The sequence below is a fragment of the Drosophila subpulchrella genome, chromosome 3R (genome assembly GCF_014743375.2).
Source record: "Drosophila subpulchrella strain 33 F10 #4 breed RU33 chromosome 3R, RU_Dsub_v1.1 Primary Assembly, whole genome shotgun sequence".
Lineage (NCBI taxonomy): Eukaryota > Metazoa > Arthropoda > Insecta > Diptera > Drosophilidae > Drosophila > Drosophila subpulchrella.
The window spans coordinates 18,073,711-18,099,798 of record NC_050609.1 but is presented as its reverse complement, the minus strand read 5'-3'; the positions used below and the strand labels follow the sequence as shown (position 1 = coordinate 18,099,798).

At 40.5% G+C, this 26,088-nt stretch overlaps 5 protein-coding genes, 1 long non-coding RNA gene and 6 other non-coding genes across 12 annotated transcripts; 10 read left to right on the top strand and 2 right to left on the bottom strand.

The window, feature by feature from the left end:
* Positions 1 to 1,606: 1,606 nt before the first annotated feature.
* Positions 1,607 to 2,097, bottom strand: LOC119545660. The gene is made up of 2 exons (XR_005219121.1): positions 1,953 to 2,097; positions 1,607 to 1,892 (listed from the first exon to the last, which is right to left on the bottom strand). It is a non-coding gene; the product is annotated as an uncharacterized LOC119545660 (long non-coding RNA).
* A 2,472-nt stretch (positions 2,098 to 4,569) lies between these two features.
* Positions 4,570 to 4,929, bottom strand: LOC119545659 (andropin-like). The gene is made up of 2 exons (XM_037851386.1): positions 4,792 to 4,929; positions 4,570 to 4,725 (listed from the first exon to the last, which is right to left on the bottom strand). Exons 1-2 carry the CDS (start codon positions 4,891 to 4,893, stop codon positions 4,651 to 4,653), a joined length of 177 nt encoding a protein of 58 aa, XP_037707314.1. The 5' UTR covers positions 4,894 to 4,929; the 3' UTR covers positions 4,570 to 4,650.
* A 960-nt stretch (positions 4,930 to 5,889) lies between these two features.
* On the top strand, positions 5,890 to 8,524 carry LOC119545653 (40S ribosomal protein S7). Its single transcript, XM_037851379.1, has 4 exons — positions 5,890 to 5,971; positions 6,207 to 6,374; positions 6,435 to 6,767; positions 8,317 to 8,524. The coding sequence occupies exons 2-4, from the start codon at positions 6,207 to 6,209 to the stop codon at positions 8,398 to 8,400; spliced, it is 585 nt and encodes a 194-aa protein (XP_037707307.1). The 5' UTR covers positions 5,890 to 5,971; the 3' UTR covers positions 8,401 to 8,524.
* LOC119545864 lies at positions 6,976 to 7,119 on the top strand. The gene has a single exon (XR_005219143.1). It is a non-coding gene; the product is annotated as a small nucleolar RNA psi18S-1377 (small nucleolar RNA).
* LOC119545866 lies at positions 7,224 to 7,369 on the top strand. Its single transcript, XR_005219145.1, has one exon. It is a non-coding gene; the product is annotated as a small nucleolar RNA psi18S-1377 (small nucleolar RNA).
* LOC119545868 lies at positions 7,402 to 7,546 on the top strand. The gene has a single exon (XR_005219147.1). It is a non-coding gene; the product is annotated as a small nucleolar RNA psi18S-1377 (small nucleolar RNA).
* On the top strand, positions 7,578 to 7,716 carry LOC119545862. Its single transcript, XR_005219141.1, has one exon. It is a non-coding gene; the product is annotated as a small nucleolar RNA psi18S-1377 (small nucleolar RNA).
* On the top strand, positions 7,747 to 7,884 carry LOC119545863. Its single transcript, XR_005219142.1, has one exon. It is a non-coding gene; the product is annotated as a small nucleolar RNA psi18S-1377 (small nucleolar RNA).
* On the top strand, positions 7,924 to 8,063 carry LOC119545865. The gene has a single exon (XR_005219144.1). It is a non-coding gene; the product is annotated as a small nucleolar RNA psi18S-1377 (small nucleolar RNA).
* Positions 8,525 to 11,439: 2,915 nt separating the features above from the next.
* On the top strand, positions 11,440 to 13,526 carry LOC119545652 (serine protease 7-like). Its single transcript, XM_037851378.1, has 4 exons — positions 11,440 to 11,731; positions 12,137 to 12,229; positions 12,302 to 12,713; positions 12,779 to 13,526. The coding sequence occupies exons 2-4, from the start codon at positions 12,169 to 12,171 to the stop codon at positions 13,431 to 13,433; spliced, it is 1,128 nt and encodes a 375-aa protein (XP_037707306.1). The 5' UTR covers positions 11,440 to 11,731; positions 12,137 to 12,168; the 3' UTR covers positions 13,434 to 13,526.
* A 762-nt stretch (positions 13,527 to 14,288) lies between these two features.
* Positions 14,289 to 21,935, top strand: LOC119562968 (stearoyl-CoA desaturase 5). The gene is made up of 6 exons (XM_037876143.1): positions 14,289 to 14,458; positions 18,831 to 19,249; positions 20,153 to 20,283; positions 20,348 to 20,739; positions 21,265 to 21,440; positions 21,495 to 21,935. Exons 2-6 carry the CDS (start codon positions 18,832 to 18,834, stop codon positions 21,656 to 21,658), a joined length of 1,281 nt encoding a protein of 426 aa, XP_037732071.1. The 5' UTR covers positions 14,289 to 14,458; position 18,831; the 3' UTR covers positions 21,659 to 21,935.
* Positions 21,936 to 22,064: 129 nt separating this feature from the next.
* LOC119550926 (acyl-CoA Delta(11) desaturase) lies at positions 22,065 to 23,499 on the top strand. The gene is made up of 4 exons (XM_037859947.1): positions 22,065 to 22,281; positions 22,357 to 22,487; positions 22,613 to 22,818; positions 22,899 to 23,499. The coding sequence occupies exons 1-4, from the start codon at positions 22,116 to 22,118 to the stop codon at positions 23,398 to 23,400; spliced, it is 1,005 nt and encodes a 334-aa protein (XP_037715875.1). The 5' UTR covers positions 22,065 to 22,115; the 3' UTR covers positions 23,401 to 23,499.
* Positions 23,500 to 26,088: the final 2,589 nt, after the last annotated feature.

Here is a 26,088-nt window from a genome sequence, read left to right as displayed (position 1 = left end):
TAATAAAAGTAAGAAATAATGTTTATTGCATTTTAGGGGAATCACAACCATATTTCACAAAAGACACTGAAGTCATATTTTAAAACCACGTAGCCAGAAAAGTTTAGTAAATTAAAACGGTTCTCACTAAGCACGTACGAATTTGAAAATATATCTTAAACGTTTATGGGATGCGAACGAGGTACATCCCACAAAAAAAAAACAAACAAAGTTTGGTTAAATATTATTTATTGTGGGCAAATGCATCAATAGTTTTGTCAGCAAGTCCAATTTTCTTGCCTTTAATATTCACAGTAACTTAAGAACAAAAAACAAATGGTTTAAAGTTAAAACGTACAATCTTTTCAAATACGGGAAAGGTTAGTTTAGCATCCGATTATCCCATGGCCAAAACAACGGTGATGAAAGCAAAGATAAAAAAGATTTTTATTATTTGATTTCATAGTTAAACAATGTGGAAAATAATTGTAGTTCTACTTTTAGAAAGAATAAGCAGCCACTGAATAGCGAGTGTAAAATTGCATATTTTTAATGGACAATTGACATTTAGAAAGCATTGCGTTCATTTTTAAGGAAATATTTTAGTTAATAACTTCACCATACGTGATTCTACATTTTTGATGACTTAAAGAGAACCAATAATAATTAAAATTCTCGAAGAGGCACGTACGAACAACAAAATATTTATCAAATTTTTTCAGCAAACTGCAAAAGGTGTGTTTGTAAACGTTATTTTAAGAAAATTTAGATACTTAAAGAAGTTAGAAAAGTTTTAAAATGGCTTATGGACAAATAAATCACTAAATTAACTTTCGCATATTTGGTGGCAATTTTAAAGTCAAAACTAATAAATTTCAGGTTTAAAAACTGAAATTAAAAATCAAAATAAAATGTGGATCATGTTTCTCAAAGATTAATCTGAACAATGCATTTATTGGAAATCATCAAACTATTAGATACATTAGAGTCCCGGCTTCATCCGTGCTTGGTGAGGACTTGTTCGACGGACTTAGCCAGATGCAAACCAATTTTTGCAAATTTGTGCAGTATTTCCTCCTATGAAAATAATATACTTGTGTTTACTTCAGAGCAAAGAATCTATTGGGGAGGGAAAACAAACCAGTTGTTGAAGAGGTCCAATAAATATAGCCTCCGACTGTCCCAAAGTGGCCAAAATGAGGGCGACGACAATGAAGATCGAAATGTTATTCATAGTAATATGGCTGGGTTTTCCAAAAGTGAATTTTGTGGACTAATGTGCCTTGTTTGACTGAAGCCTAAACGGCAACAGTTTTTATAAGCAAACAAACTTGAAAAACGTTTCCAATCATAAGTTGGCCTAATAAATTATAAAAGTGACATTTTAAAATGGTATATGTATACAAACATTATTATACATTTTAATGTACTTGAAATCGTTTTATGCATGAGCATATTTCTTCACAGAAAATAGATAACCAATGTATATTTTTTCTTGGAAAAACGATAAAAAATCCGCACGAAATAACAAGAGAAAGTCTGACCATTGGCTATTTATTTGTTACATTTTTGAGTCTATATTTAAAAATAAATGTTTTAAAAAAAGTATTTTTATGTGGTGCTTTTCTCTGTATTTTCTTACAATAATGTGGCCTAATAAATATTAATAACTAACTTAAACAAATAATAAGTTTGTACTTGTTTTTACATTTTAAAAGAATTGCAAGCATGGGCTACATTTGAAAATCTAAAATCTTAAGTACGCACAATTTATTTACTTCGAGCAATAAATTTCTTGGAAAGTAATAGGTTACTACAGTAGAACCTTGTTGTCGTCAGTGGCCTCTAAGAATATTACCGATGGGATTAACAAGTGCGAATCCCATTTGTGCGGCGTTGTGGGCTAGTTCCTCCTATTAAAATAGTAATTTATTTACTTGGAACATAATGTTTTTAGAAAAGGGGCAACCAACCAGTTTTGTAAAACAATCAACGATAGAAGTACCCGCTTCTCCCCTATGGATGATGGCCAAAATGAGGGCGACGACGATTAAGGCCAAACAGTAAATCATATTTATATTTCTTATTTTCCGAAAGTTGTTTTTCGAACCAATGAGATCTGTGCTACTGATGACTTAGTCAGAAAAGGCAAAGGCTTTTATAGGCCTTAAAAGTCGAAAATACGTTGGCAATAATAAGTAGGTTCAATAACTATTAAACCTTCAACTTTAAAACAATATATGTATATTTTTATGGTTTGTTTTTAACATTTTAAAGGACGTGCGAAAATGTAACGTACAAGCAGCTCTCCATGGTCGAAAATTTAATCAATTTACAATTGAATAAAATAAAATGTATTTAACTGTTACATACTTTCCGACGAATCTAGAATACTCCTTTACTCTACGAGTAACTGGTATAATACATTTTCAAGGAAACACAGACATTAAACGTAATCGATTTATTTGCTTTAAACAATTTGATGGAATGTATTGAATTCAATTCGTAGGACCAGTTTTTATCTGTGGTTGATAATTTCATTAGCAATGGGCTTTACAACTTAAAATCGTTCAAAAACAGACATATGAATATATATAGATATAAGTGAGTACACTTAATAATATTTTCTAGAAAGGGACAACCAACCGGTTCGTCCCTAAAAGGTGTAAGCCAAAATGAGAGCGACGACGATAAAGATTACAATGAAATTTATTACATTCTTTCAAAATATATATATCTTCAAATTTTTGTTTACACTGTAAAAGACATGCAGACTTGCAAAGCTTTTGGAATTATATTCTTTGAACGGTACATCTGTTGATAAGTAAAAAGTTACAAAAGTAATTTTATTAACCTTTCACAGCACCAACGATGGGCTTAACAATTTCAAGTCCTTTTTTTGTCATGTTGTGCGCCAGTTCCTCCTGCAAAATAGAATTATGTATATGTAGTTACTTCAGAATATCTTACATTTTGAAGATAGAACCAACCAGTTTTTGGAAAAAATCAATGAGAGGAGTCTCCGCCGATTGTCCCTGATGGCTGATGGCCAAAATGAGGACGACGACGATGAAGAACGAAATGTAATTCATATTTATATTTCAGATTTTCCGAAAGTTGTTTTTCGAGCCAATGAGAACTGTGCTACTGATGACTTAGTCAGAAAAGGCAAAAGCTTTTATAGGCTTTAAAGACTCAAAATACGTTGGCAATAATAAGTAAGTTCAATAAATATAAAAACTTCAGCTTTAAAATAATAAAAATTTATGAGTTTGTACTTAACATTTTATTGGACGTGCGAAAATGTAATGTACAAGACGAGAGGAATACAATAAAATGTATTTGTCATTATACCCGTTACTCGTAGAGTAAAAGGGTATACTAGATTCGTCGGAAAGTATGTAACTAGCCGAGTCGATCTAGCCATGTCCGTCTATCCGTCTGTCCGTATGAACGCTGAGATCTCGGAAACTATAAGAGCTACAATACTGGGATAAGGCATGCAGATTCCTGAGATTCCTGCGCAGCGCAAGTTTGTTTCAGCAGAGTGCCACGCCCACTCTAACGCTCTAAGAATTGGGATCTCAGATTTAGATTCCGTAGCCTTGTACGCAGCGCAGGTTTGTTACGCGAATATGCCACGCCCACTCTAACGCCCACAAACCATCCAAGCCTGTGACGCCCACAATTTTCATGCTAGATAAAAAATTTTAACTGGAATGTATTGGTTTCGTCAATACCTATCGATTGATCCAAAATAAATTTGCCACGCCCACTCTAACGCCCATAACGCTTAAATCTGTCAACCGCCGGTAGGTGGCGCATTTCAATCTCACTTTGCTGCTTGCGTATCTCCATTTCCCTTTGGTCCCTTAAACTGAGTAACGGGTATCTGATAGTCGAAGTACTCGACTATAGCGTTCTCCCTTGCTTTAATATTTGAAAGTGTGGGCGCCACAGCTTTGGGCAGTTTGTGGGCACGTTGATGAAACAAACCGGCGCTCCGCAGGAAACTCTAGAATCTGCATGTCCCAGTATTGTAGTTTTTTAGTTTCCGAGATCACAGCGTTCACTCAGCGATCCACTCGGCTATTGATCCTGATCAAAAAAATATACACTTTATGGGGTCGGAAACATACCTTCCGGTGAATCTAGCCTATCTCTTTACTCTTCGTGTAATGGGTATAATAAAGGTTTAAGGAAACACAGATTTTGAAACAAAATCAATTTATTTGCTTTAAACAATACATTTGATGGAAAGTAATGAGTTAAAATAGAATAATAGCATTAGCAATGGGCTTTACAACTGAAAATCCTTCGAAAACAAATATACTTGTATGTATGAATATTTACTCACTTACTAATATTTTCTAAAAAGCGACAACCAACCAGTTCGTCCCCAATAGCTGAAAGCCGAAATAAGAGCGACGACTACGAAGATTACAAAGAACTTTATTACTATATTTCGTTGTCAATAATAAATTGGCTTAATATATTACAATAGTAAAATTTTAATAGACATGCAAACAGCTTATACTCAATAATTTTTTGATGTGTGAAAATTCCAATCACCATAAAAGAAACATAGTGTTGAAAGCTTAATGGAATTATGTTATTCAAACGCTACATTTATTGAAAAGCGAGAAGCTATAAAGGTATAGACTTGTTTTATTATCCTTTCAAAGCAGTTGCAACGGGCTTAGCAAGTTCAAGTGCTTTTTTTGCCATGTTGTGCGCCAGTTCCTCCTGCAAAATAGAAATATGTATATGTAGTTACTTCAGAATATCTTACATTTTGAAGATAGAACCAACCAGTTTTTGGAAAAAATCAATGACAGGAGTCTCCGCCGATTGTCCCTGATGGCTGATGGCCAAAATGAGGACGACGACGATGAAGATTGAATAGTAATTCATAATTATATTTCCGGGTTTTTCCAATATTGAGAACTGTGAAACTGAGGAGTTAGTCCAAAAGTCAACGGTTTTTATAGGAAATATAATTTCAAAAAACCGTTGCCAATAATAAGTAGTCTTAATAAATATTAATGACAGTTTGACTGTATATTTATGTTCTTGTTATTACATTTAATGTGATTGCTACAATTGTATGCATGAGCATATTTTTTTCTGAAAATATCGACAAAACAATTATTAATAGAAAATGTTTAAAAACACGTACAAGTTTCCAATGAAATATTTAATTTCACCCGAAAGCGAGCTAGCTCCCTCTGTGGGCCACATGCGGCAACAACAGCGGAGACACACAATGTCAGACCATGGGAGCAAACCTTTATTTTGAAAATACCAATATCTTATACATGGAAATGGTACTAATACTGTATATTTCCGAATTAGGCTCCGTTTACACTAAGTCAAGTAATGCAGTCTAATAGTAAGGGTATTCCCTGGTGAACTGCAGAATTGCTGATTTGGGACCGTTGCTTATAACCGGTTCCTTACGAATATAATTTAACGGTTTAATGTTGTCGTTAAAAGTAACTCTTTATTTTATTAAAAAGTCTAATATTTCGCTATCTCCAGACAATTTACTAATAAATCAAATAAGAGAGAATATTTATAGTTATTTTTGACTTATCAATAATTTAGGACACAAATTAACAATTATAAATAAAGTTATATACGTTCTTAGTTCCGAACAAATTGACAATGAATCACAGCTGTTTGAAAATTCTATAGGAACCATTTAAGGTCACTCCTTCTATTTCTGTAACATTTTTAATATTAGATTTCATCGAACATTTAGTCAACAGACCATTCATAAGTTTATAACAATTGAATTTGTATAAGAACATCCTAGAAATAGTTTTTCACATTTAAAGGAATACCTTGTATGAATCATTTCTGGTATATTTTGTGCTTGAAAGTGGTGTTGTTAGTATATTTTTGCGATTAGACGGGGTATTTTATGGATTTTCGATATCACACTGACCGCGTGGTCCGACTTCCTTTTCCTGTCAAATAGTCGACAAAGGTGGTACTTTTTTTTCTTTAGCCGCTGAAAATGGCCAAATTCCGCGCTAGCCACAACGCAGCGCAGCGAAATATTGAAAGAAAACGTGCGAGGGCGGGGTTCTCCACAGAAACCAGTGAAATGCTGGCGGAATGCCATCGATTTGCGACTGTACTGCGTTGTGGAGAGGCGGCATACACCAGCGATTTGTGTTTTTGACTAACTGAAACCGTAAATCCGGTGCTGAAAATTGCAGATGGCTATCGGCTCCAAGATTATCAAGCCCGGCGGCGCGGATCCCGATGATTTCGAGAAGTCCATTGCCCAGGCCCTGGTGGAACTCGAGGCCAACAGCGACCTGAAGCCCTACCTGCGGGATCTGCACATCACCCGTGCCCGCGAGATCGAGTTCGGCAGCAAGAAGGTATAACCTATATGCACATGAACACCTTATCAGAAGTACTATAACCCTGTTTTCCCCCAGGCCGTCATCATCTACGTGCCCATTCCACAGCAGAAGGTGTTCCAGAAGATCCAGATCATCCTGGTCCGCGAGCTGGAGAAGAAGTTCTCGGGCAAGCACGTCGTGGTGATTGGCGAGCGCAAGATTCTGCCCAAGCCCACGCGCAAGGCCCGCAACCCCCTCAAGCAGAAGCGTCCCCGCTCCAGGACTCTGACCGCTGTGTACGACGCCATCCTTGAGGATCTGGTCTTCCCCGCCGAGATCGTGGGCAAGCGCATCCGCGTCAAGCTGGACGGCTCCCAGCTGGTCAAGGTGCACCTGGACAAGAACCAGCAGACCACCATCGAACACAAAGTGAGCCTTAGAACCAGAACTCTCTATAAGCAGGGTGTGCATCGTGTGTTTTGAGGAGCGTACCCTCGATATTTGGGCTTCCTTTGCCATGGAGCCCAATCTTCGCCAGGGGACGCAGAACATTCAGGCCAATTACTCGTTATTGCAGGCATAAGAAGCCTCTGCGGTCCTGCATCTCCAAATATTGGCCACACTTTGGTCTAGAACAACGTTCTTGTGTTATTTGCTGGCAGTTACAGCCAAAGCCAGTGATTGTCAAACAGAACGTATAGCAAAAACCAGGCAGCTAATCACTCCATAATGTTGAGCCGACTTGCCAGGGCTTCTGCATTACTAAATGTATGCCACATTCTTACACCTTCAGTACTTGATATACCATTTGATACAATAGTCTAGATCTTTAGGAGATGCTAGTTGTACAGGCATTTAATAGGACCAACTCTACATGGTTATCTACCGTTTTTGTGTTATTTGCTGGAAGTTTTATCCAAAACCAGTGATTGTCAAACAGAACGTAGACTATAAACCAGGCAGCTACTCACTCCATAATGTGTATCCTACTTTAACCAGGGGTTCTGCATTACTAAATGCTTGCTACATGCAAACCAAAATTAGGGAAATGAGATTCTTAGGTCCGTTTAGTTTTATTTGCTGGTTGCTTTATTCAAAATTAGCGATTGTCAAACAGAACGCAGATAATACTCCAGGCAGCTACTCACTCCATAATGTTTATCCTACTCCAACAAGGGATTCTGCATTACTAAATGCTTGTCACATGCAGATATCTGAACCTATAATGATCCCCACTCGCCGTTCTTGTGTTATTTGCTGGATGTTTTCCTTAGTTCAGCGATCGTCAAACAGAACGCATATCAAAGCAACTAATCACTCCATAATGATGGGCCTACTTTAACCAGGGCCTCTTCATTACTAAATGTTTGCTACAGTTTAGAACCTATAGGAACACTTGTCACAAACACCGTTCTTGTGTTATTTGCTAAGCGGTTACTCAAGCTCAGCGATTGTCAAACAGAACGCAAAGTAAAGGCAGCTAATCACTCCATAATGTTGAGCCGACTTTCCAGGGCTTCAGCATTACTAAATGCGCGCCACATTTTTGTCAATACTTATTTTTTGGAACTTCTCGAATTTAGTACCGTTCTTGTGTTATTTGCTGGACGTTTTCAAAGTCCAGCGATTGTCAAACAGAACGCACACTAAAACGCAACTAATCACTCCATAATGATGCGTCTAAATTAGCCAGGACTACACCATTACTAAATGTTTGCTATATTACTATACTATTATATTATTACTTTGAAACCACACACGATGCACTATGACAGCCGCCTATTTGCCTCCCAAGCACCGTTTAGTTGCCTGGTGCCTTGGGACTTCCTATATAAGCGGAAAATTAATCCAGCTTTCCGTACGATATCTTCGCTGCAGTTTTCTTGCTGCAGAGGAGGTCACGGCAGCTGTACACCATATCACACATATTTCACCCTTGAGATCATGTCACTAATGTTTGATTCTTCCCCTCCTTCAGGTCGACACCTTCACCTCGGTCTACAAGAAGCTGACTGGTCGCGATGTTACCTTCGAATTCCCCGACAACTACCTGAATGTCTAGAGCGGGTTCTCGTTAGAAAGTCGCATTGGTTCGCCGGTTCATCTGGGAAAATCACCGCTATTCTGTAGTGCAGAACATGAGTTTTTTACATGAGCTAGAGAACGTGAATAAAAATTAAACAATTTAAAACTAAGCAAACTTCCAATTAAGCCAACTCCTCTATGTTGTCCTGTAATTAATTAGCGCTAAAGGAAGTTACGTGTGAGTGTGTTTGATATGTAGTCCCTTAGAACAGCGTTATCCTACTGGGACGTCACTCAATTTGATTAAGGGCAGCATTAAAAGACGTCTTTATGGAAGACTGGAGCTCTGTTACTCTTTTAATGCCATGTGGTGTGTGCTCTACTGCTTAATTAAAGAGTTAAGTACGTATGTTTATTATAATAGATTCAAATTGTAGCTTTTCCTTGAAAGAGCAGCACGTGTGTCAAAAGGGGTAAGTCTTGTGGCGCGTCTCATTTGCGTGTGTGTAATTATAGGTATTCCTGAATTTGGTTAAATTACACGCATTACGCTTTTGAATAATCACATGTGTGATTGGGGGTGGTAAAAATAATGGACTTTGGGATTTTCTGGGAATGATTAATTTCTACTGATCAGAAAGCTTTGACATAGAACACCCTGTTTAAAGCTTTTTAACCGCCAAATTCTGGGTTCTAAAAACCATTTCTTTTAGGGTTGACCTTAAGTTTTATTTTGATTATTTTTTTGTTATTTTGGATGTTATCATGTTGCTCTGTAAAATTGTAAAAGTTAATCACGGGCTAATGGTGGTTATTTAGTAATTGTTCCTTGTAGATACATTTTCCTTTGAACCCTTTCGTGTATTTTTATTTTATCATCAAATCAGTATAGTCATTGTTTTGACCATAAAGGCGTCGTTCAACCACAATGGTCTTGGTTTATTTATGGCTCTAGTGCAATCCTGCCCCATTTAAGCTGTCCAAGTCGATTGATTGCACTTTTGAAATTCAATTAGAAGCGACCGCGAAATCACGCAATTCAACAATTCCGAAATGCTACACGACCTTATAGGCAAACAAAGGAACTACAAGCGATGAAATTTAAAATTGGGGGCTAAAGTCACCGGACTGACAGGACATGAACATGAAAATGAACACGAATGGGGCTTTAAGTTGTGAAGTAGGAAAAACAGTTCTCGTAGAACTTTCGATTTCCGACAAATTGTTGATGTTGTGTTTGTGTTATTTTTTGGGGGTACTGTGATGTCTGGGGAATTCCCGGTGGGTGGTGGTGCTACAAGGGGCGTGACCCTTGGGCGAGACAGGTGGTGCGATGACAAGTCGGTGGGATTTTTGGTGGAGGTGGCTCGCCGACTATCGGTGATTCTATCTAAATGACCCCGCCGGGTCATTTATTATTGATGTTGCCTAATTGTGCGCCATTCTAGACGAACAGTTATCATTAAGGGTGGTACTTTACAGACGGGGTGGGTGGTTCTTTGTTCGACCTTGGACCCGCTAGTACGTAATGTCGTCTTGAGGAACTCCATTCCCATTCGCCCCAATTAAAACGCAGCCCACACATTCGAGGGCAGTTTGTATGTAGATTTTATTTGACATGTGCTTGGCGGAAAATGTTTATGACAGTCGCAGTTCGGTTCCCAGCATATCCTGTCGCTGGGATGGGGAATGAGAGACCCCCTCCAGGACTCGGCAGTCCCTTTGACAAATTATTATGTCATCTCTGACGATGGCGACGGATTTCTGAGTCACGCCGCGATTCCCAGTTCAAACAGCCGAGAATTGGAATCACAATCTGCAGTGAACAGGCGTTTATGGAGCGGTTATAATATCAGTGGGTGACCAATCAGTTACTGGAATAATAATCTAATATTATGTTTTGGGGTTTTTATTTCCAAGGATTATTCATTAAGTTTCTTGATTAAGATTTAATGTTTTCGAAATTTGTTTTTATTACTTAATAAAAACTAAGTGTAAATATCATTAGGTTTTGGAATATTAGTTCTTTTCGTATATTATAATAGTCTTTTACTTAGTTCTTCGTTTGTTATTTGTTGTTTATTGATAAGATAATCTTTATGAATGTGCACTTAAATGCTGATTTAAATTTTGACTAACTAAATTCTGAGTAACTAGCTTTTTAATATCAGGGCAATAATACTGTATTCGACGAATCCACATAAAGTAAGTGATAGCATTATCGCACGCACAGACAAAATGGAGTTACTAAATAATACCTAAAATACCATCTCATTATATAATACGAGTATTGATTGCAAGAATCTGATAAAATATTTTTAAACGGTAATCTTCTATTTATAAATACAAAATATTATTTTCGGAGGGGAAGTCTATCAGCTTATCTGTTGATCGGCTTTGAGTTCTGGACTCCGTAGGACACCTTCAATATTTATAAGGGGGGATCAGAGGGGAAACTGCTGTGCGTCGAACCAACGAATCAGCATGGGCCGGACACTGGCTGATAAGACCCCGATAAACCAGCAATATGGCTAGTAAATCAACTAGTGAGCGCCCCGTGAGAGCTCGTCTGATGATCGCACATGCATCGTTAAGAATTTCTTGCCTCGCTGAGTTTTCTATATTTATCCAGAGCTAGCGTTACATCATGCCAGCCACTAAAGATTTTTAACGAAAGAAGGCAATAAATTATGAATATTCTTGGAGGGGATGGGATTTACTGGGTGCTGTTTTTATGTATAAGTCATGCGTTTTTTATGCTTATCGAAGTCCAAAAGATTTTAGGTATTTGCAGCGATAACGTCAAAATCGGGTTTCCGGTTTCGGAACAGGCTTTCAAAAAAGTTTATTCCAGCATAAAACCCTATACAAAAGAGCTGATTTCTAACCTGCCTCTTTCGTTTATTATCGGTAGACAAAACATGAAAATATGATAGGCCCTCTATCTATAAAAACCAAAAAATGAGAAGGGATGCACATAAAAGCGACGCAGCGATTATAGGCAACAAACAAATAGAGAGAAATATGGGCTTTCCTCTCTTCGACTCTGGGAAAAGTGGGCCAGTAGGAAAAGTAAGCGACAGCGACTGGGAACTTGGCCGATATTTACAGCTCTGGGATCTCACGCGATGACGAAATGCGGCACCCGCGGCCCACTACTCGTATACGTGCTGTGGGTTCCCTCTGGGCCACTCGCATCGAGTATTGAGTATACAACCCGTTGCCGGCTTCGTTCGCGCGACTGTTGCTGCTCTGCCGACGTCAGCGTCAGCGTCTGCGTCTGCGCCGGCGTCTGCGTCAGTGTCACACCTACTCACTGTGGAGTACCCTACGAATTTCTGGTTAAACATGATTGGTTTTAAAAGAGAGTGAGTGAAAAGTACTTCGGAAAGAGAAAGTTCAGGACGCAGAGTTCCATGAACTTTGCGGTGTAGAAGCACACTGGCATGTAAAATTAATTCAAAAATCAGAACTGAAATATTGTATTAGCTACAGACAATAAACCTAGAACGTTATTAAGAGTTTACTATTAATTGATAGCAATTTTCGATATTGTATTTTGGTATCAAGCTTTTTTAACCTGTAACGATATTAGAATTTGTATTGTCAAGTTTTGATTAAAAAATTAAGAAAGCTTTATAAGCTTTTCGTATAAGAGAGAGGGTGGTCACATTTGGCCACCCGGACTTCTTTCTTAAGCAGATTAGATAAGTTTAGCAACCCTCATATCTTATATCTTTTTAATGAAAGATTCAAATTTATTTGTCTTTTAGTCTGAGTTAGTTACTTTAAAGCAACAGTTAGAATGAAAGTGCTCACATCGGTTTTTCTTTGCATTCTCTTGTTTCACGGGACTAAAGCTCAGTGTAAGTCTTACTAGGATAACTTAACTTCCAAAAAAGAAAATAATGATCTATGTGCGATTTAACCACTGACAGATAAGAAATGCCATAGTGAAAAGAGGGGAATCGGAAATTGTATGACTTTGGAAGAGTGTCCGATTTTGTATTCTGGGCAGGAGAACCAATTTACCGGTGCGCAGAAGGACCACTTCTTTTCTTCCGAATGTGAACCGCCTTTGGTTTGCTGCCTTAATCAAAAAGTAAGCGGCAGGATTATCAGTTTGCTACCTCAACCACCCACATGCGGCGGCTCCGATGTCAAGTATAAAGTACTTGGTGGAGTGCAAACCGGTCTCGATGAGTTTCCCTGGATGGCAATGTTGGAGTACAAAAAGCGGGATGTAAACAATCTGACCACCAACTGCGCTGGATCGCTCATCAACCACCGGTACGTCCTAACAGCTGCCCATTGTCTAAAAGGAAGGTATTTGGAGGGGATCGGAGAACTGTAAGTGTATACTAAACTTCAAGGTTTTTTTAGTGCTTACTCGATTTTACGCAATCTTTTGCCAGTGTCTCTGTGAGATTGGGTGAGCATGACACTCGTACCGATGAGGATTGCTCCGCTGGTAGGGGAAGATGCAGTCCAAAGTTTCAGAGGTTGGGTTTTAAGGAGATCCATGTGCACGAAGAATTCCGAGGGATGCTCGGCAGTAGATTGCACGACATTGGCTTGATTCGCCTAGAACGGAATGTTGTCTATTCTCAAAGCATTCGTCCTATTTGCCTGCCGTCGACTGTGCCCGCGGCGGTAAGGTTTCCCGGTCGGCCACTTACCGTAGCTGGATGGGGTACAACTTCATCCCTGGAACTTAGTCCCACCAAGCAAAAAGCGCAGCTTAACTATGTGAAAGCGTCTGAGTGTCGTAGACTCTGGGAGGATTACATCCATCTGGAATCCACCCAACTATGTGCTGGTAAGTTCCAGGCGGACAGCTGCGCAGGAGACTCCGGCGGACCTCTCATGCAGCTGCGTGATGGCATTTGGGTCCAGGAGGGCATCGTTTCCTTCGGCTTCGGATGCGCCATTAAAAATCGGCCCGGTGTCTACACAGATGTTGCCGCATATGACACCTGGATCAGGCGGAAAGTGGTGGCCAGAGATGGGGATTATGTTGAACTCGTGGCGCCCCTCCGCGAAGGACTAAATCAAATGTACGGGCCTTAGAAAAAGATTCGAAGCAAGAGAGTTCGATTGAAGACCGCAATATACATTGAAAGATTTGAACATTACAAAAATCAATATAAATAATCGATGAAATTCACAGTCTACAGATTCTTCAAAAAATTCTATAACATTTAAAGCTTACAAAAAAATAATATGTTTAATAAATTAAAAATAAATGTGCTTTAGAAAATTTGTCTAAGTATTTTGGTACTATTGAACCAAAAGTGAAAAGGGTTTACATTTTTGAATCTTATTTAATTTAGATAGAAATAGATAGCGTTTGGGTCACCAATGTGGAGCGAAAATCGGTGTTTGGGCCACCAATGTAAAATATTTAGGGTTACCACAAATTACCCAAATTCATATAGCTACCATCGGCATGAGGTGGTGTTTGGATCGCGAAAATATGGGTCACCCCATAAAAATACCGAGTAGGGTACTCCCCGTTCGCCTACATCCCATAGTTTTCCCTGAAAAGTGGTCGTGTCGCAAGGCGGCAGCATTGACTTTGAACCGAGAGTTGTTTGTGTAATGTTTACGGAATGTGTGAGCACAACAGAGAATGACAAACGGAGTGGGTGGGACGAAGGGGGTGGCGAAGAGGGGGGTGCGTACGAACAGGCAAGGCAGAATGGTAGATAATAACTGTAGACGCAGCGAAGCGACAACAAATAAACTACAAATTGAATACTCCCCACCGCGGTCGACGTCGCAGTCGCTGTTGGCGTCGCTGCCGGCAATAGTTCTGGGTGCCACTAAGGCAGCGCGGTCGACGGCGACTGCGACGCAGGCAGCGCCCGCTCTTTGGGATGTAAAATGTCGACCGATTTCAGCGGGCTTCGTTAGTCACTTGAGTTCGTTCGCGTGGTCAACAACAGCGAAGAAAGCGAAGCGAGAAGAGAGAGAAGCGCGAAGAATCCCGGCGTATCCGTATCCCGAGAGTCCCGACGATCCGATCCGTAGTTCCAAAGTTTCCGCCGCGGAACCGCGAGTCCCAGTAACCCAGAATCCCGAACCACATAAAAGTAGGTTCCGTAAAAGTGATCAATAACTGTATAGCAACGGCATACCATATGGCATTTATAAAGCATAATAGTGATATCTTAGTAGTATTTCTAAGCCTCCGACCACCTCTTTAAACACTAACTTTATTGAGGCAGTGTGTCATATGGTATTTCATTAAAGACTCTCTGAAACTTTCGGAAACTAGCACTATAGAGCATAATCTGCTACGAAGAAAGCCCATTAATCAGTCCACGCCCAATTCTAGAGCTATTTGAATAGAATTCCCAATCCCAAATCCAATTCCCAGCTCCCACCCCTCTTCAAACACACTGCTCACATGCAAATTGTAACCCAATTGTTTGCTCATTTCTGTCATTACCAGCGTCGATTAGTGGGAGTGAGTGGGGGGAGTTTGGTGGGAGTCAACAGAGCGAATAACATGCACACACCACCTCCCCCAGAACAACCTCCAGAAGAACCTCCCCCAGGTGTTAGCTCTAGGACTGTATACACATTATTATCCCTCACGATTTGATTGCCGCGACACGCGTTGACCCACATCAATAAACCGACCAAAACAGACTGACTAAACAAGTTGGACCCTCGAAGAAGGGGTCCCCAAAACGTAAACTCCCAATGGAGTCGTGAACTCCCACCAATTTACGAAAAGAAATAATGAGCTGCTCATAAACTACACTTAATTTTGTTGAACTATTTATTAAAGTGTATGCGAACGAATGAGTTTACAAGTTTTCAACCACTCTAAAAACTTATCTAAGTTTCCCTTTCAAAAAATGTTTTTAAAACCGGTGACCTCATACTTCCGGTACCTAAAAACTGCTAAGTTTTGCGGAATCTGTTATCGTTTTCTTTCGTCCTCAAAAAGTATTTGTTTCTAAAAAGTGGAATGTTGTTTTAACAATCTTCAGATCGAAACGCCACAAAGTGTCAACCAAATTAAATATTATTATTCCATTTCTTTATCTGTTCATGCTAAAAATTGGTCACAGATGTTGCCCACAATCTGTAGTACGCTATCCTAAGATCAATAAACAAACTCAAATAAAAAGAGGTTCTTAAAGCAACGTTCAAACTGTTAATTCCTTGGAAACCCCTTATCGTCACCCTTCACCGGGAACAAACAAAAATAACAGTTTTAAAAACTACATATTTAAGCTATAAAAAATCGGAGAGAACTACATTTTTAAGCTCTACAAAGTGTTTTAAAAATAAGTGTTTCTGGGGAACAATTAAAGATAGCCTTTTTCGCTAGACCAATCAAAACTAATCTAAAAGTAGTTCTTTAATTTTTTTAATGATTCTTTAATAGTGTTCCCTTATTTATTTATTTATTCTGGTTATTGTTTATACTTATATATGATCATTCTTAAATTAGTTCTGGTTCTTTCCCGCAGTGTAGCTGTAGTTTGCCAACGATCTGGTCTGAATTATCTTTAGATAGCGAGTGCCTTCAATTACCCCTCTACCATTAAAAGCTCCAATTAAAGGTGGCAGCCGGGCAACAAGTGGCGATACGATACTTGATCTCTTGCCGTTGCTCTATTAACTCGCAGTGCTGGGAAATCAGTGGGGTTTTCTTTTCTCTCGATACAATACGAAAAAGCTCTCTGCTGTCACACGGGGGCATGGAAAATTCCCAATAAAATTCGGCATTTCGGCATTAAAGTCGCTCGGTGGGTGACGATATAGGAAAATAGTTGGTGATACGACGACGTGCAAGCCATCATGCAATTAGCCATGTCTAAAAAACGGGGAGCAGTTCGGAAATCGGGAATGGGGTCCGGGGAACCTCTCGATGGGCGGTCAGCTTTATCGCAAAAAATGAAAACACTCCAGAGCGAATGGAGCGGCTAATGGCAATGAAATAGTGGTTAGGGGTAATATGTATATGTTTATTATTATTTATTATTGGGCGAAATAGATTGTTTTTTTGCCTGTGCAGTGGGTTGCCAAGTTCCCAAGTTTGAAATTAAGCAGACGAGAGTGAAGTGGCTCTCTTTTTTTATGTGGAATTTAATTCATGCATGCTTAAGTTGCGTGCTCGTGGCCAATGAAAATGTTGATCAATTCTTGTGACAGCGTTCGTCAGTGGAAAGCCCCCTCTAAGATAGCACATAACTCTCGATTTATTTCTCCCTTATTCAAATTAGCGTGCGTGGCTACATTTTCTAATTAAAAGATGGGGCGTGTTCAAGAGCCCTCAGTGTGCCGAACCCCTCCGCGTCTGGTATGTTATCAATATGTAAATTGATCAGACTCCCCCTGCAATCTTATCTCTATGGCAACTTACGTAAGGGAAGCAATTCTTCGGCACCCCCATTACTCATGCCACTCGGAACACCTGGAGGGGTCAGACAGAAAGTGAATCACGAAAGCAATAATCGTATTTTCCGTAGTCGATAGGGTCTTATCAATGCTCTTAACCCGAAAATTTTGAATGAATCAAGTGGGGGGGCTGGGGTTGGAGGTATTATGGTCCGGTTCCGAAAATGTGGGCCGAGTGTGCCAGGTGTGCAATGCTTATCAGCAAGGCAATAAGCCATCACACACGCACGAGAAATGGATCGACCATTCCCCTGGCCGAAAATTATAGGAAATGTTCTGCGGGGGCGTCGACTATACGACTATACTACCCAGTATTAGGAGAGTCCAAAGGTATATGGCTTTCGGCTAGGAGTGTGACACGGTAAAATCAAAAGCTCGGCACTTTACGACTGCAATTCTCAGCTACCCAGGCTAATATATCACATTTTGTCCACAGTTAAGAACTTCACAAATTTGTCTAATCAGAATGAAATCGGAATAAATATAAATGTTACGATCTATACTTATGCAATTATTGTTTTAAAGTAGTAATTAAAAAATGTTTTATTTAACATCTCAGTGAAAACCAAATAGCCCAAATTACAATGTTTATACTTTTAGATTTATAGGATAAATTGCTTTCGTTTCACCTCCTTAGAAAATCATAAGTTTTGCTATGTTTGTTTTTTCAGCTGCCCAAGCTATTTAGATGTGTTTGAAAATCTATTCACGATTTTTCACATCCCAAAAATATTTATTTTTCTTTGGTACATCAGTGATTGGATTTAACTTTTGGATATAGCAATAAAAGTTTACCTATTTAAATAAATAAATGTTTAAGGGATAAATTAGGTTAAATGAACATAAAATTATATGTTTTATATTCTTCTCTAGACACAAAATATTAAATGAATTTATTACATACCTCTTAGTCAAAAATACTTTACCGTACAGACAAAGTTAATATATTTTATTGGTAGATAGAGGATAGGGGTGTTTAGATAAGGAAACTATGAAGCAATCGGGCACTTGAGATTAGGAATAGTCGAAAACCCGGCAATTCCGAGAGCCGAGTGACAGGGCAGAATCATATACCAAGAGCCTCGGTGTCACACTATCCATCATGCAATTAGTTTGAGTTTTGACCCACCTGCATAGCTCGTGTTTTGCAGATCCACCTGTTAACCACCTGCCTATGACTCAGTGCTGTTGCTTCTTTTTAACCATAATGATGTAGTTCTATTTGTTTTCGCCAGATAGTGGCCAACTTGCAGATCGGTGATTGCAACATGGAACTCAGCAGGCGATAAGCCGCGATAAGGTCGACCCTGAATGCCGGAGTTTATTCCACAAATAAACGGAATTCTGTTAATATCCAGAGCAAACCCTTCGGGTCTATAGGGGCTTAGGCTGGCAACAGTTTTCACACCAATTACAGTCGAAGCCCACTGAAAGGCCTGCTAATAGTGCCCGGTTATAACCATCCTAAACTTCAATTAGCGAGTCTCTGTGGATTTGCTTTGATAGCACGGCGAGAAAAGTTCTATTGTAGATGATGGGCGCTTGAGAGCAGTAACTAGCTTAACAGTCCACAGCAAATGTTTACAATATGAAAGGTTTATTAGCCTTTTATTGTTTGCCTTGGCATTACTCATGGTTGGTTGGAGGTGGCTTCCTTGATCACCAGATTATAAATCATTAGTAGTGCTAAACCTTTTATCTGAAAATACATGATACAAAGCCAATGACAACATTGCGTATGAGCACTTTTTCTGCGAGAGAGTTATTTGGTCTTTGCCATACGACAAATCCAAATTATTATTATATAGTTTTTGCCAAGCCTCTGGAGACTTCCCCTCGTTTCTTGTGTCACCCATTATCACATGAAAATCGTTACTTCACTATACATTTAGTTGTACTTTGTAACGTTATATTTATATGTTTAAAACAGTACAACAATGGATCATGACCCATGATCAATAGCATTAATCACACTTAGTGGGTTAGTTTATTGCTCATGTAATTTTTGAAAACCCTACAATGATTATAATGATATCTTCTATGCAGGATGTGCCTTTCATCCCCGATTCCCGGCCAGAAACAGGCGCCTGCCGTGGGCCACTGCAACGGATCCTGCAGCCTGGACAGGAATGGCAACCGCAGCTCCCCGAGTGTTCCAAACGGAGGCGAGCTGAAGCACAGAAGCACCCATGCCACAGATGCTGCATCACACACTCTTATCAAAGATGACGAAAATCTTGGGTACAAGGAGGAGAATGCAGTATACAAGGAGAATGTCCTGGAGAAGCAGAAGTTATTGCTGGAACAGGAGCAGAAGGTGAAGGAACCGAAGGCAGAGGAGGAGGAGGAGGAGTACAACCCACAGATCAGATGGCCAGATCTGGGGGCCCAGGCATTCCTGCACATCGGCGCCCTCTATGGATTATACCAGCTCTTCTACGCCAACTTCTACACATTCCTTTGGGGTGAGTGTCCACTGTTTAGAGTCCCCCCTCCCCTGGGTAATTAACATCTGGGCAGCAAATGAGTTGCCGCCCCTACTGCCACCTACTGGTCACCAATCTCTGTAATTGCATCTGCCAACATGCAAACAGTGTTCCGATAGTCGGGTATTTGCTATTTTGTAACCCAGTGCCATTCGCTGTTAACTGGGGCAATTTAAATTAGCTGTCTATATTACAAATTCCCTGGGGTGAGGTAATCATCGAGTTCTAAATGGAGATATAGGGGAGACATTAAGGGGAACCTTGTGTAAATTAAAAGGCATTTAAATGTTTGAAAGAAGGTATAATATCTCCGATAAGTAATCAGGAGAATATTTTGTGTAATCGAATCATCAGATACCCAAAAATGCATTTCAGTATTTACAAAATAAAAACCTTTTATAAATTTATCAACAATTCAAAACAAACAAGTCACTTAAGGAGCTCGAATAACAAAAACCTAATGTGAGGAAAAGATCAAAGATCTCCAGTGTTTTTGTCCCAGATGACGCACGGCAGGGAAATCTAAATAAGTTAATATTATGCAATAGGTAAACAACCATCTCGTGAACTTTGACCGCTGGCAATTAAAGTTAACGAACGCTTCAATTGCTCGATATAATTCGGCTGGTGATCGAAATCGAAGCATAGGAAATATTTCCGAGTGAGGAGGCGTCGAAATAGGCCACCCCGAAGAAAGAGGGGGAATATGTAGATAAATTTAGAGCGCAGAGTTGTGTCATCCGTTGAGCAAATCAAGCGAGAAGCGTCACCAGAACACCAAACTATTCAAATTGGTCGAGTGTATGTGGTATATATAGTATATGTATGCTTTGTTTGTTTGTTTAGACAATGACAACCATCTGTTCCCCGTGTTTTTTTCAGTGGTGGTCACCGTTTGGGTCTCCGGAATTGGAATCACGGCGGGAGCCCATCGGCTTTGGTCACACAAGTCCTACACGGCCTCCCTACCACTGAGGATACTGCTGGCCTTTGCTTTTTCGATTGCGGGGCAGGTTAGTACAACATAAAAAAGATTAACTTCAAATTATATTTAACTGATCTATCAACTCCCCACAGAGAGATGCCTACACGTGGGCCCTGGATCATAGGATACACCACAAGTTCTCGGAGACCGATGCCGATCCGCATAATGCGAAACGTGGCTTCTTCTTCGCCCACGTGGGCTGGCTCTTCCTGACCCCCCACCCCAAGGTCGTGGCCAAGAGGAAGGTCATCGACATGTCGGATCTGGAGGCGGATGCAGTCTGCATGTTCCAGCGGAAGTACTACATTCCGCTGTTCGCCCTCTGCTCCATCGTCCTGCCGGTGGCGGTGCCCTGGTACTTCTGGAACGAGGACCTCTGGATGTCCTTCTGGATCAACTTCAACATGCGCTTCACCTGGACCCTCAACGTGGCCTTCTTCGTGAACAGCGTGGCGCACATGTATGGCAACAAGCCGTACGACAAGTAAGAGAGAACACTGTACTTTGGGGGCTTAACATAATATTAGGAAAAATGTAACGGAGAAAGAAAAATGATCTGTTGGCTGTAAATGTTTAGAAGACTAAACACTTTAAATGACCCCTTATCTTACTTTTATTTTATTTAATATTTGTTTTTCCTATATGCATTGATTATTTTTATTCATTGTTCATCCATTATTTATAATGAAATGAGTTTAGTTCCATTCCGTGAATGCTAAAAATAGGTTTATTGACAATAATTTAGCTTTAATTGGCTAATAACTCATTTTGATTTACTCTTTATAATGCGTATTTTTTCAAACTACACATATACATAAACAGATTCTTGTTTTCCTTGCCAGAACAGAAAATCGTAATTATTAAAAACCCAAACACAAATACTGTTTCACGAATTTGAGTACTTTTATTACTCAAGACAGTGGAAAAATAATAATAATATAATAAGGAGTTGCCACTTATTATAAGCATTTATGTATGGTTTTGACATCCCTTCTCTTTTGTAATCCAGGAATATTATGTCCACTGAGGCCCCCATTGTCTCCCTGCTGGCCATGGGAGAGGGATGGCACAACTACCACCACGTCTTCCCCTGGGATTACAAGACGGGGGAGTTCGGCAACTATAGCCTAAACATCACCACCGGTTTCATCGACTTCTGTGCCTGGCTGGGCCTGGCCACAGGACGTAAGTTAACCCTAAATTACCCAATGAATTCCCACTAATAATCCCTTTCTATAGGTAAATCGGTATCCTCTGACATGGTGTTGAGGAGAGCCAGGAAATGCGGCGATGGAACTCGCTTCCTGGACGACGACTTCGCCCACAAGGATCCGGTGTGGGGTTTCGGGGACAAGGACATCCCCCGCGAGGATATCGTGGAGCTGGCCAAGATGCAGAACTAAGCTCCGGCCATGTATTATGTTTTCAGCCTGTGGTTTTCTTAGTATTAAGTTTGTAGCACCAAGCCATGCCTTTTGCCTCTGCTTAAACGATCTAAGCTTTCATTTGAGGTTCTTCAGAGATTTCAAATGAAAGTTTATATCCTTTAAGCCAGGCATTTGACCCATCCCCCATCCCATCCCATCCCGGATCACTAGGATCGTCATATAGGGACGCTAATCTCCCATCGTTGCTTTCGTTACTTACCTGCGGGTCAATAAACTATGTTTTGTATTATAAGGCGGCTCGACTCTGAACACCCTTGGGATTCTTGAGGCTTATGCATAGGCAATTGGCCAATGAATAATCGAATACCTTTCGCCTCATTGGGTTTGGTAATTATGGAGGGGTTTTAGTATAGTCAGAACTGCCGCAAGGGGCGGAACAAATTGGGATACAGGACAGGAAGTTGGAATTACCATGAGGGAAACCAAAATAAAGGAGCAGGATTCTACTGGAGATTCTATTCTCAAGAAGCGCGATGCCATCTGGCCATTGGTTCTTTTTTATATCCATGTAAATATCCTGGGTATATATGGTATTTACATTCTGCTCACTAGTGCTTCGTGGGCCACGATTTTATTCAGTGAGTTCGATGGGTTAATCAGCTCAACGTGCCGCATTTTTAATTGAAATATCTATTCTTATATCTTGAAAATAGCTGCTCTATTAACTCTTCTTGGAATCTTGGGCGTGACAGTGGGAGTTCACCGCCATTGGGCGCACAGGACCTTCACCGCCTCCAAACCCTTAAAGGTTTTCCTCATGTTCTGCCAGACGACAGCCGGTCAGGTGAGAAAGCCCCTTTAAAGCTTAAGCTTACTACGCCTCTGGTGAAAGCTTTTGCTTTGGGTCTTTACCTGAGACACAAACCCTATAGATTAGGTTCATAATTTTGGTGTTTTATTCCGGTTCAGGGCTCCATCTATAGTGTGGTTCAGGCCCATCGGCTGCACCATGCCAAGTTCCAACAGGACGAGGATCCCTACTACAGTAAACAAAACTTTATGTACGCCCAGGTGCGAGGGAGTCTACTAAAGTACTCTCCCCAGCAGGAGGAACTGCTCAAGGATATGGATGTGTCGGATCTGGAAAGTGATCCCATTGTCATGTTCCAGAAGCGGTGGGTTAAAAGACCTTAGAGGTTTCTTATAGTTTATAAGATATTCCGAAAATTTTTTTCTAATTTCCAATATTTTACAGGTTCTATGTCCTGCTGTACATTTTCCTCAATGTACTACTATCCGTAAACACCCCGTTTCAGTACTTTGGAGACTCTTTGGCCACCTCCATGTTTGTGGGTTTCTGGTTGCGCAGTCTGATTGTTATAAACTTGGGGAACCTGGTCAACTCATCCCACTTTATATGGAGCATCCACAAGGGCTTTAAGCCCACGGACTCGAATAGTATCTTTCTGATCACGAAGAGTTACTGGCCGCAGTATCATTACCTACTGCCCAGGGACTACCAGAGCGGGGAGTTTGGGAGCTATGCTTCGGGAATAGGATCTGCCATGATCCGCGTATTTGCCGCCCTAGATTGGGCCAAGGATCTGAAGACCATTGGATCCGTGGCCGTGCGTCAGGGACTCACAAAGGCGGTGGAGACGGGTCGACCCATTGTGGAGTGCATCGAGGAACAGGTGGAGTTGGAGGAAAACGCCCTGCCCGCCAACCATTTCCTCAACCGGGAGAAGTTTATGTGAGCATATTGCATCATCGCAGGGCACTAAAACGATGCGACAAATGGTCGCGACAGTCGTAAAAATAAATTAACCGCCATCGAGAAGGCGGGGTAGAGTAAACTGTGAGCCTAATTATTGGTCGGCATAAAAAACATGGTAAACAGAGGTGCAGTTCGAAAACTCCACGGCGTTTTCGTGGGCTGGAATGGAACTGGAAATGGAGATGGATATGGTAACCCTCCAAGTGGGCGTGCCTGGATGCACTTGGTGGGTCTTTCTTGCCCAAGAGCAAGCAAACTAGCTTACAAATTACAGATCGGCCTAATTATGCATACCCATCCACACAAAGGGAAATTCATTCGTCTAATAATATAGGTTTTTCATCAGATACGTAGGTGGTAAATAATTGTTTTGATATATATTTTCCTTGTGTGGGCCTAACTATCTTAAGTTAATGATAATAGATGGGTCTTATGAAATGAAATTTCAACAAAAACAATAATGATGTTTTGGATTCTGATTAAGAATATTTTTATAGTACCCTTGAAAGTATCTCTTGGGATCTCTGGACTTGTTTTCTTTCTGTGCACTCCTCTAATTTCCGATTTCCAATCCAAGTTCGAGTTCGCCACCTTTAACTATTCCTCTTTCGGCTGTTTACAGATGCCAATTCATTTGGCAATCGGTTCGTTTGCATTCCCATGCTCGAATCGGTTGGGTATCGGGATATGGCTGTGGATGTATACATATATTAGTTTATTTTCGGCATCAGGTGCTTTGTGCCGGGTTTTTATGGGTTGCGCCTAATGATTTTATTAGCCATACGCAATGTGTGTTCAGTGGCTGCGACGCTGATTGATTCGTCAATATTGACACCGCACTCAGTCAGCGGCTGCCCAGAAGCCTTTTCCCAACTTATCCTCCTTTTTGCAGCCAATGTGTTTGCTCATCAAACTTGGTTTAAGCAAACTGAGCGCCTGACTTGGATCACATCGATCGATGCTAAAGAGCCTGGCCATTCTAATGTACACATTCTAATACCTATTCATAAAGCATAATCCACCTGGGTGTGAACATTCCACACTCAACGCAACTCCACTGACTCACATTTGAGTCGGCCACTTGTACCAATTCCTAATGACTCTGCACTGAAGTGATTACTAATGAATTTGCCTGCTAAAAGCTGGCACACTTAAAACATTTCATGACCCAAAAGTGCATGAAATTACAGGCATACGTGAGGTGTAGGGAAAAAGAGTGGGAAAATGTAAAAAAAATACCATAAAAGTAAAAAAGTTTCATTAGAATAAAAAAAGATTGTTAAATAAAGTTCAGTTATAATAGGAAATATCCTTAATCAATAGATTTGGTCTTGATATATGTTTATGTTTTAAAATTCCCTTTACGGATTATAGCAAAATTCTTTTGCAGAACTCTCTATACCAAAATACATAAAGTTTCCTAGAGATTTCAGATAGTTTATCCGTTTCCCAAAGATCTTTCTGAGTGTATCCCTATTCGCTTTTAGCTGTTTGCGCTGTGGCAGATTTAAGATCTCAGATCCGCTCCGCTCTGTGGCAAATTGCAGTCGCGTCGCGTTCTGCGCTTTGTTTAGTGTTAATTTGTTTTCCATAAACCGACTGAGCGACAGCTGAAGGTTGCACAAATACGTGGAGTACGCAAAATCGCTGTTGACTGGCTGGCTTATGCAACTCTATGGCTACCATAGGCCCCAAAAATACCCATTTTCGATTTGGGCAGTTGTGTGGATGCTGGGGGGTCAGCCCTGCTGAAAAAACCTCTCCATTCACGGTCTAATCGCTGGCAAATTGAAATATCTTGCCCATGAATGGCCGTCTTTTGAGCCAAGAACAGTGGAACGGGAAGCGATTAGGCAAAGAAAGAGCACACACATATGTGCCTCATATTTATAGATATGTGAGTACCTGAACAATAGTGAGCTGGCTTTGTTCGGGGATTTTTTTCACATTTTTTGGCCAGAACCCTCATATAAAACGCTGACAGTGCAAAAAGAGAAGCTGCGCAATATATCAAAGTGGTTTCCAATGATTTTGAGTAGTCTGCCTGCCCGTTTGTTTATAAACAAAGCGCAGGCAAAAGCACACAATTTCCAAGCGTTTTTCTGATTTTCTGTGGCTTTGCATAATTGGCTAATGGGGCCTTACAACATCAGCACCTCATCAGCAGCCGCTTGCAGATATACCATACCACACCATCCCGTCCACAGTGGGTCGAGATCAAAGGGTTCGGTCGCGTGACACCGTAAACGAACGTCCGCAGATTCGGATTTCGGCAATGGGTTCGGATGTTTTAGGGAGAGAAGCAGAGAAGCTGTAAACCCAGTTTTACGATGGGCTTCCTTAGCTCTGGGGTTTTATTTCGCCGCGGGTTCGCCGCTTTTGCTTTTGGATTTTAATTAAGTTCGGTTTCTGTTTCTGTCGCCTCGGTTACGTAAAGAGAAAGCAACTCTCGTCTTCTGCGTCTCCGGACTTCGGGAACTGAACTTCATGATCATCGAACGGCTTTTGACTTTGGTCAACACCACACTCACACACACTTTGAAACAGTGGAAGCCCAGTTAAAAGATGACGACTGGAATCGATGTTTATAAATATATCTTGGGCTGGCAAAAGGAGAGATTGTCCGTATGCAAATGAGCAGCAGAATCGCAGAGTCCAGCGACTCTTT

Coding starts and splice junctions, on each gene's coding strand:
- LOC119545659 (XM_037851386.1), bottom strand. CDS start 4,893: ATGAATTACTATTCAATCTTCATCGTCGTCGTCCTCATTTTGGCCATC. Junction 4,726..4,791: donor TTGATTTTTTCCAAAAACTG/GTTGGTTCTATC, acceptor TCTATTTTGCAG/GAGGAACTGGCGCACAACAT.
- LOC119545653 (XM_037851379.1), top strand. CDS start 6,207: ATGGCTATCGGCTCCAAGATTATCAAGCCCGGCGGCGCGGATCCCGAT. Junction 6,375..6,434: donor TCGAGTTCGGCAGCAAGAAG/GTATAACCTATA, acceptor GTTTTCCCCCAG/GCCGTCATCATCTACGTGCC. Junction 6,768..8,316: donor AGACCACCATCGAACACAAA/GTGAGCCTTAGA, acceptor CCCCTCCTTCAG/GTCGACACCTTCACCTCGGT.
- LOC119545652 (XM_037851378.1), top strand. CDS start 12,169: ATGAAAGTGCTCACATCGGTTTTTCTTTGCATTCTCTTGTTTCACGGG. Junction 12,230..12,301: donor TCACGGGACTAAAGCTCAGT/GTAAGTCTTACT, acceptor AACCACTGACAG/ATAAGAAATGCCATAGTGAA. Junction 12,714..12,778: donor TTGGAGGGGATCGGAGAACT/GTAAGTGTATAC, acceptor ATCTTTTGCCAG/TGTCTCTGTGAGATTGGGTG.
- LOC119562968 (XM_037876143.1), top strand. CDS start 18,832: ATGTGCCTTTCATCCCCGATTCCCGGCCAGAAACAGGCGCCTGCCGTG. Junction 19,250..20,152: donor CTTCTACACATTCCTTTGGG/GTGAGTGTCCAC, acceptor TGTTTTTTTCAG/TGGTGGTCACCGTTTGGGTC. Junction 20,740..21,264: donor GGCAACAAGCCGTACGACAA/GTAAGAGAGAAC, acceptor TTTGTAATCCAG/GAATATTATGTCCACTGAGG.
- LOC119550926 (XM_037859947.1), top strand. CDS start 22,116: ATGAGGGAAACCAAAATAAAGGAGCAGGATTCTACTGGAGATTCTATT. Junction 22,488..22,612: donor GCCAGACGACAGCCGGTCAG/GTGAGAAAGCCC, acceptor ATTCCGGTTCAG/GGCTCCATCTATAGTGTGGT. Junction 22,819..22,898: donor ATTGTCATGTTCCAGAAGCG/GTGGGTTAAAAG, acceptor AATATTTTACAG/GTTCTATGTCCTGCTGTACA.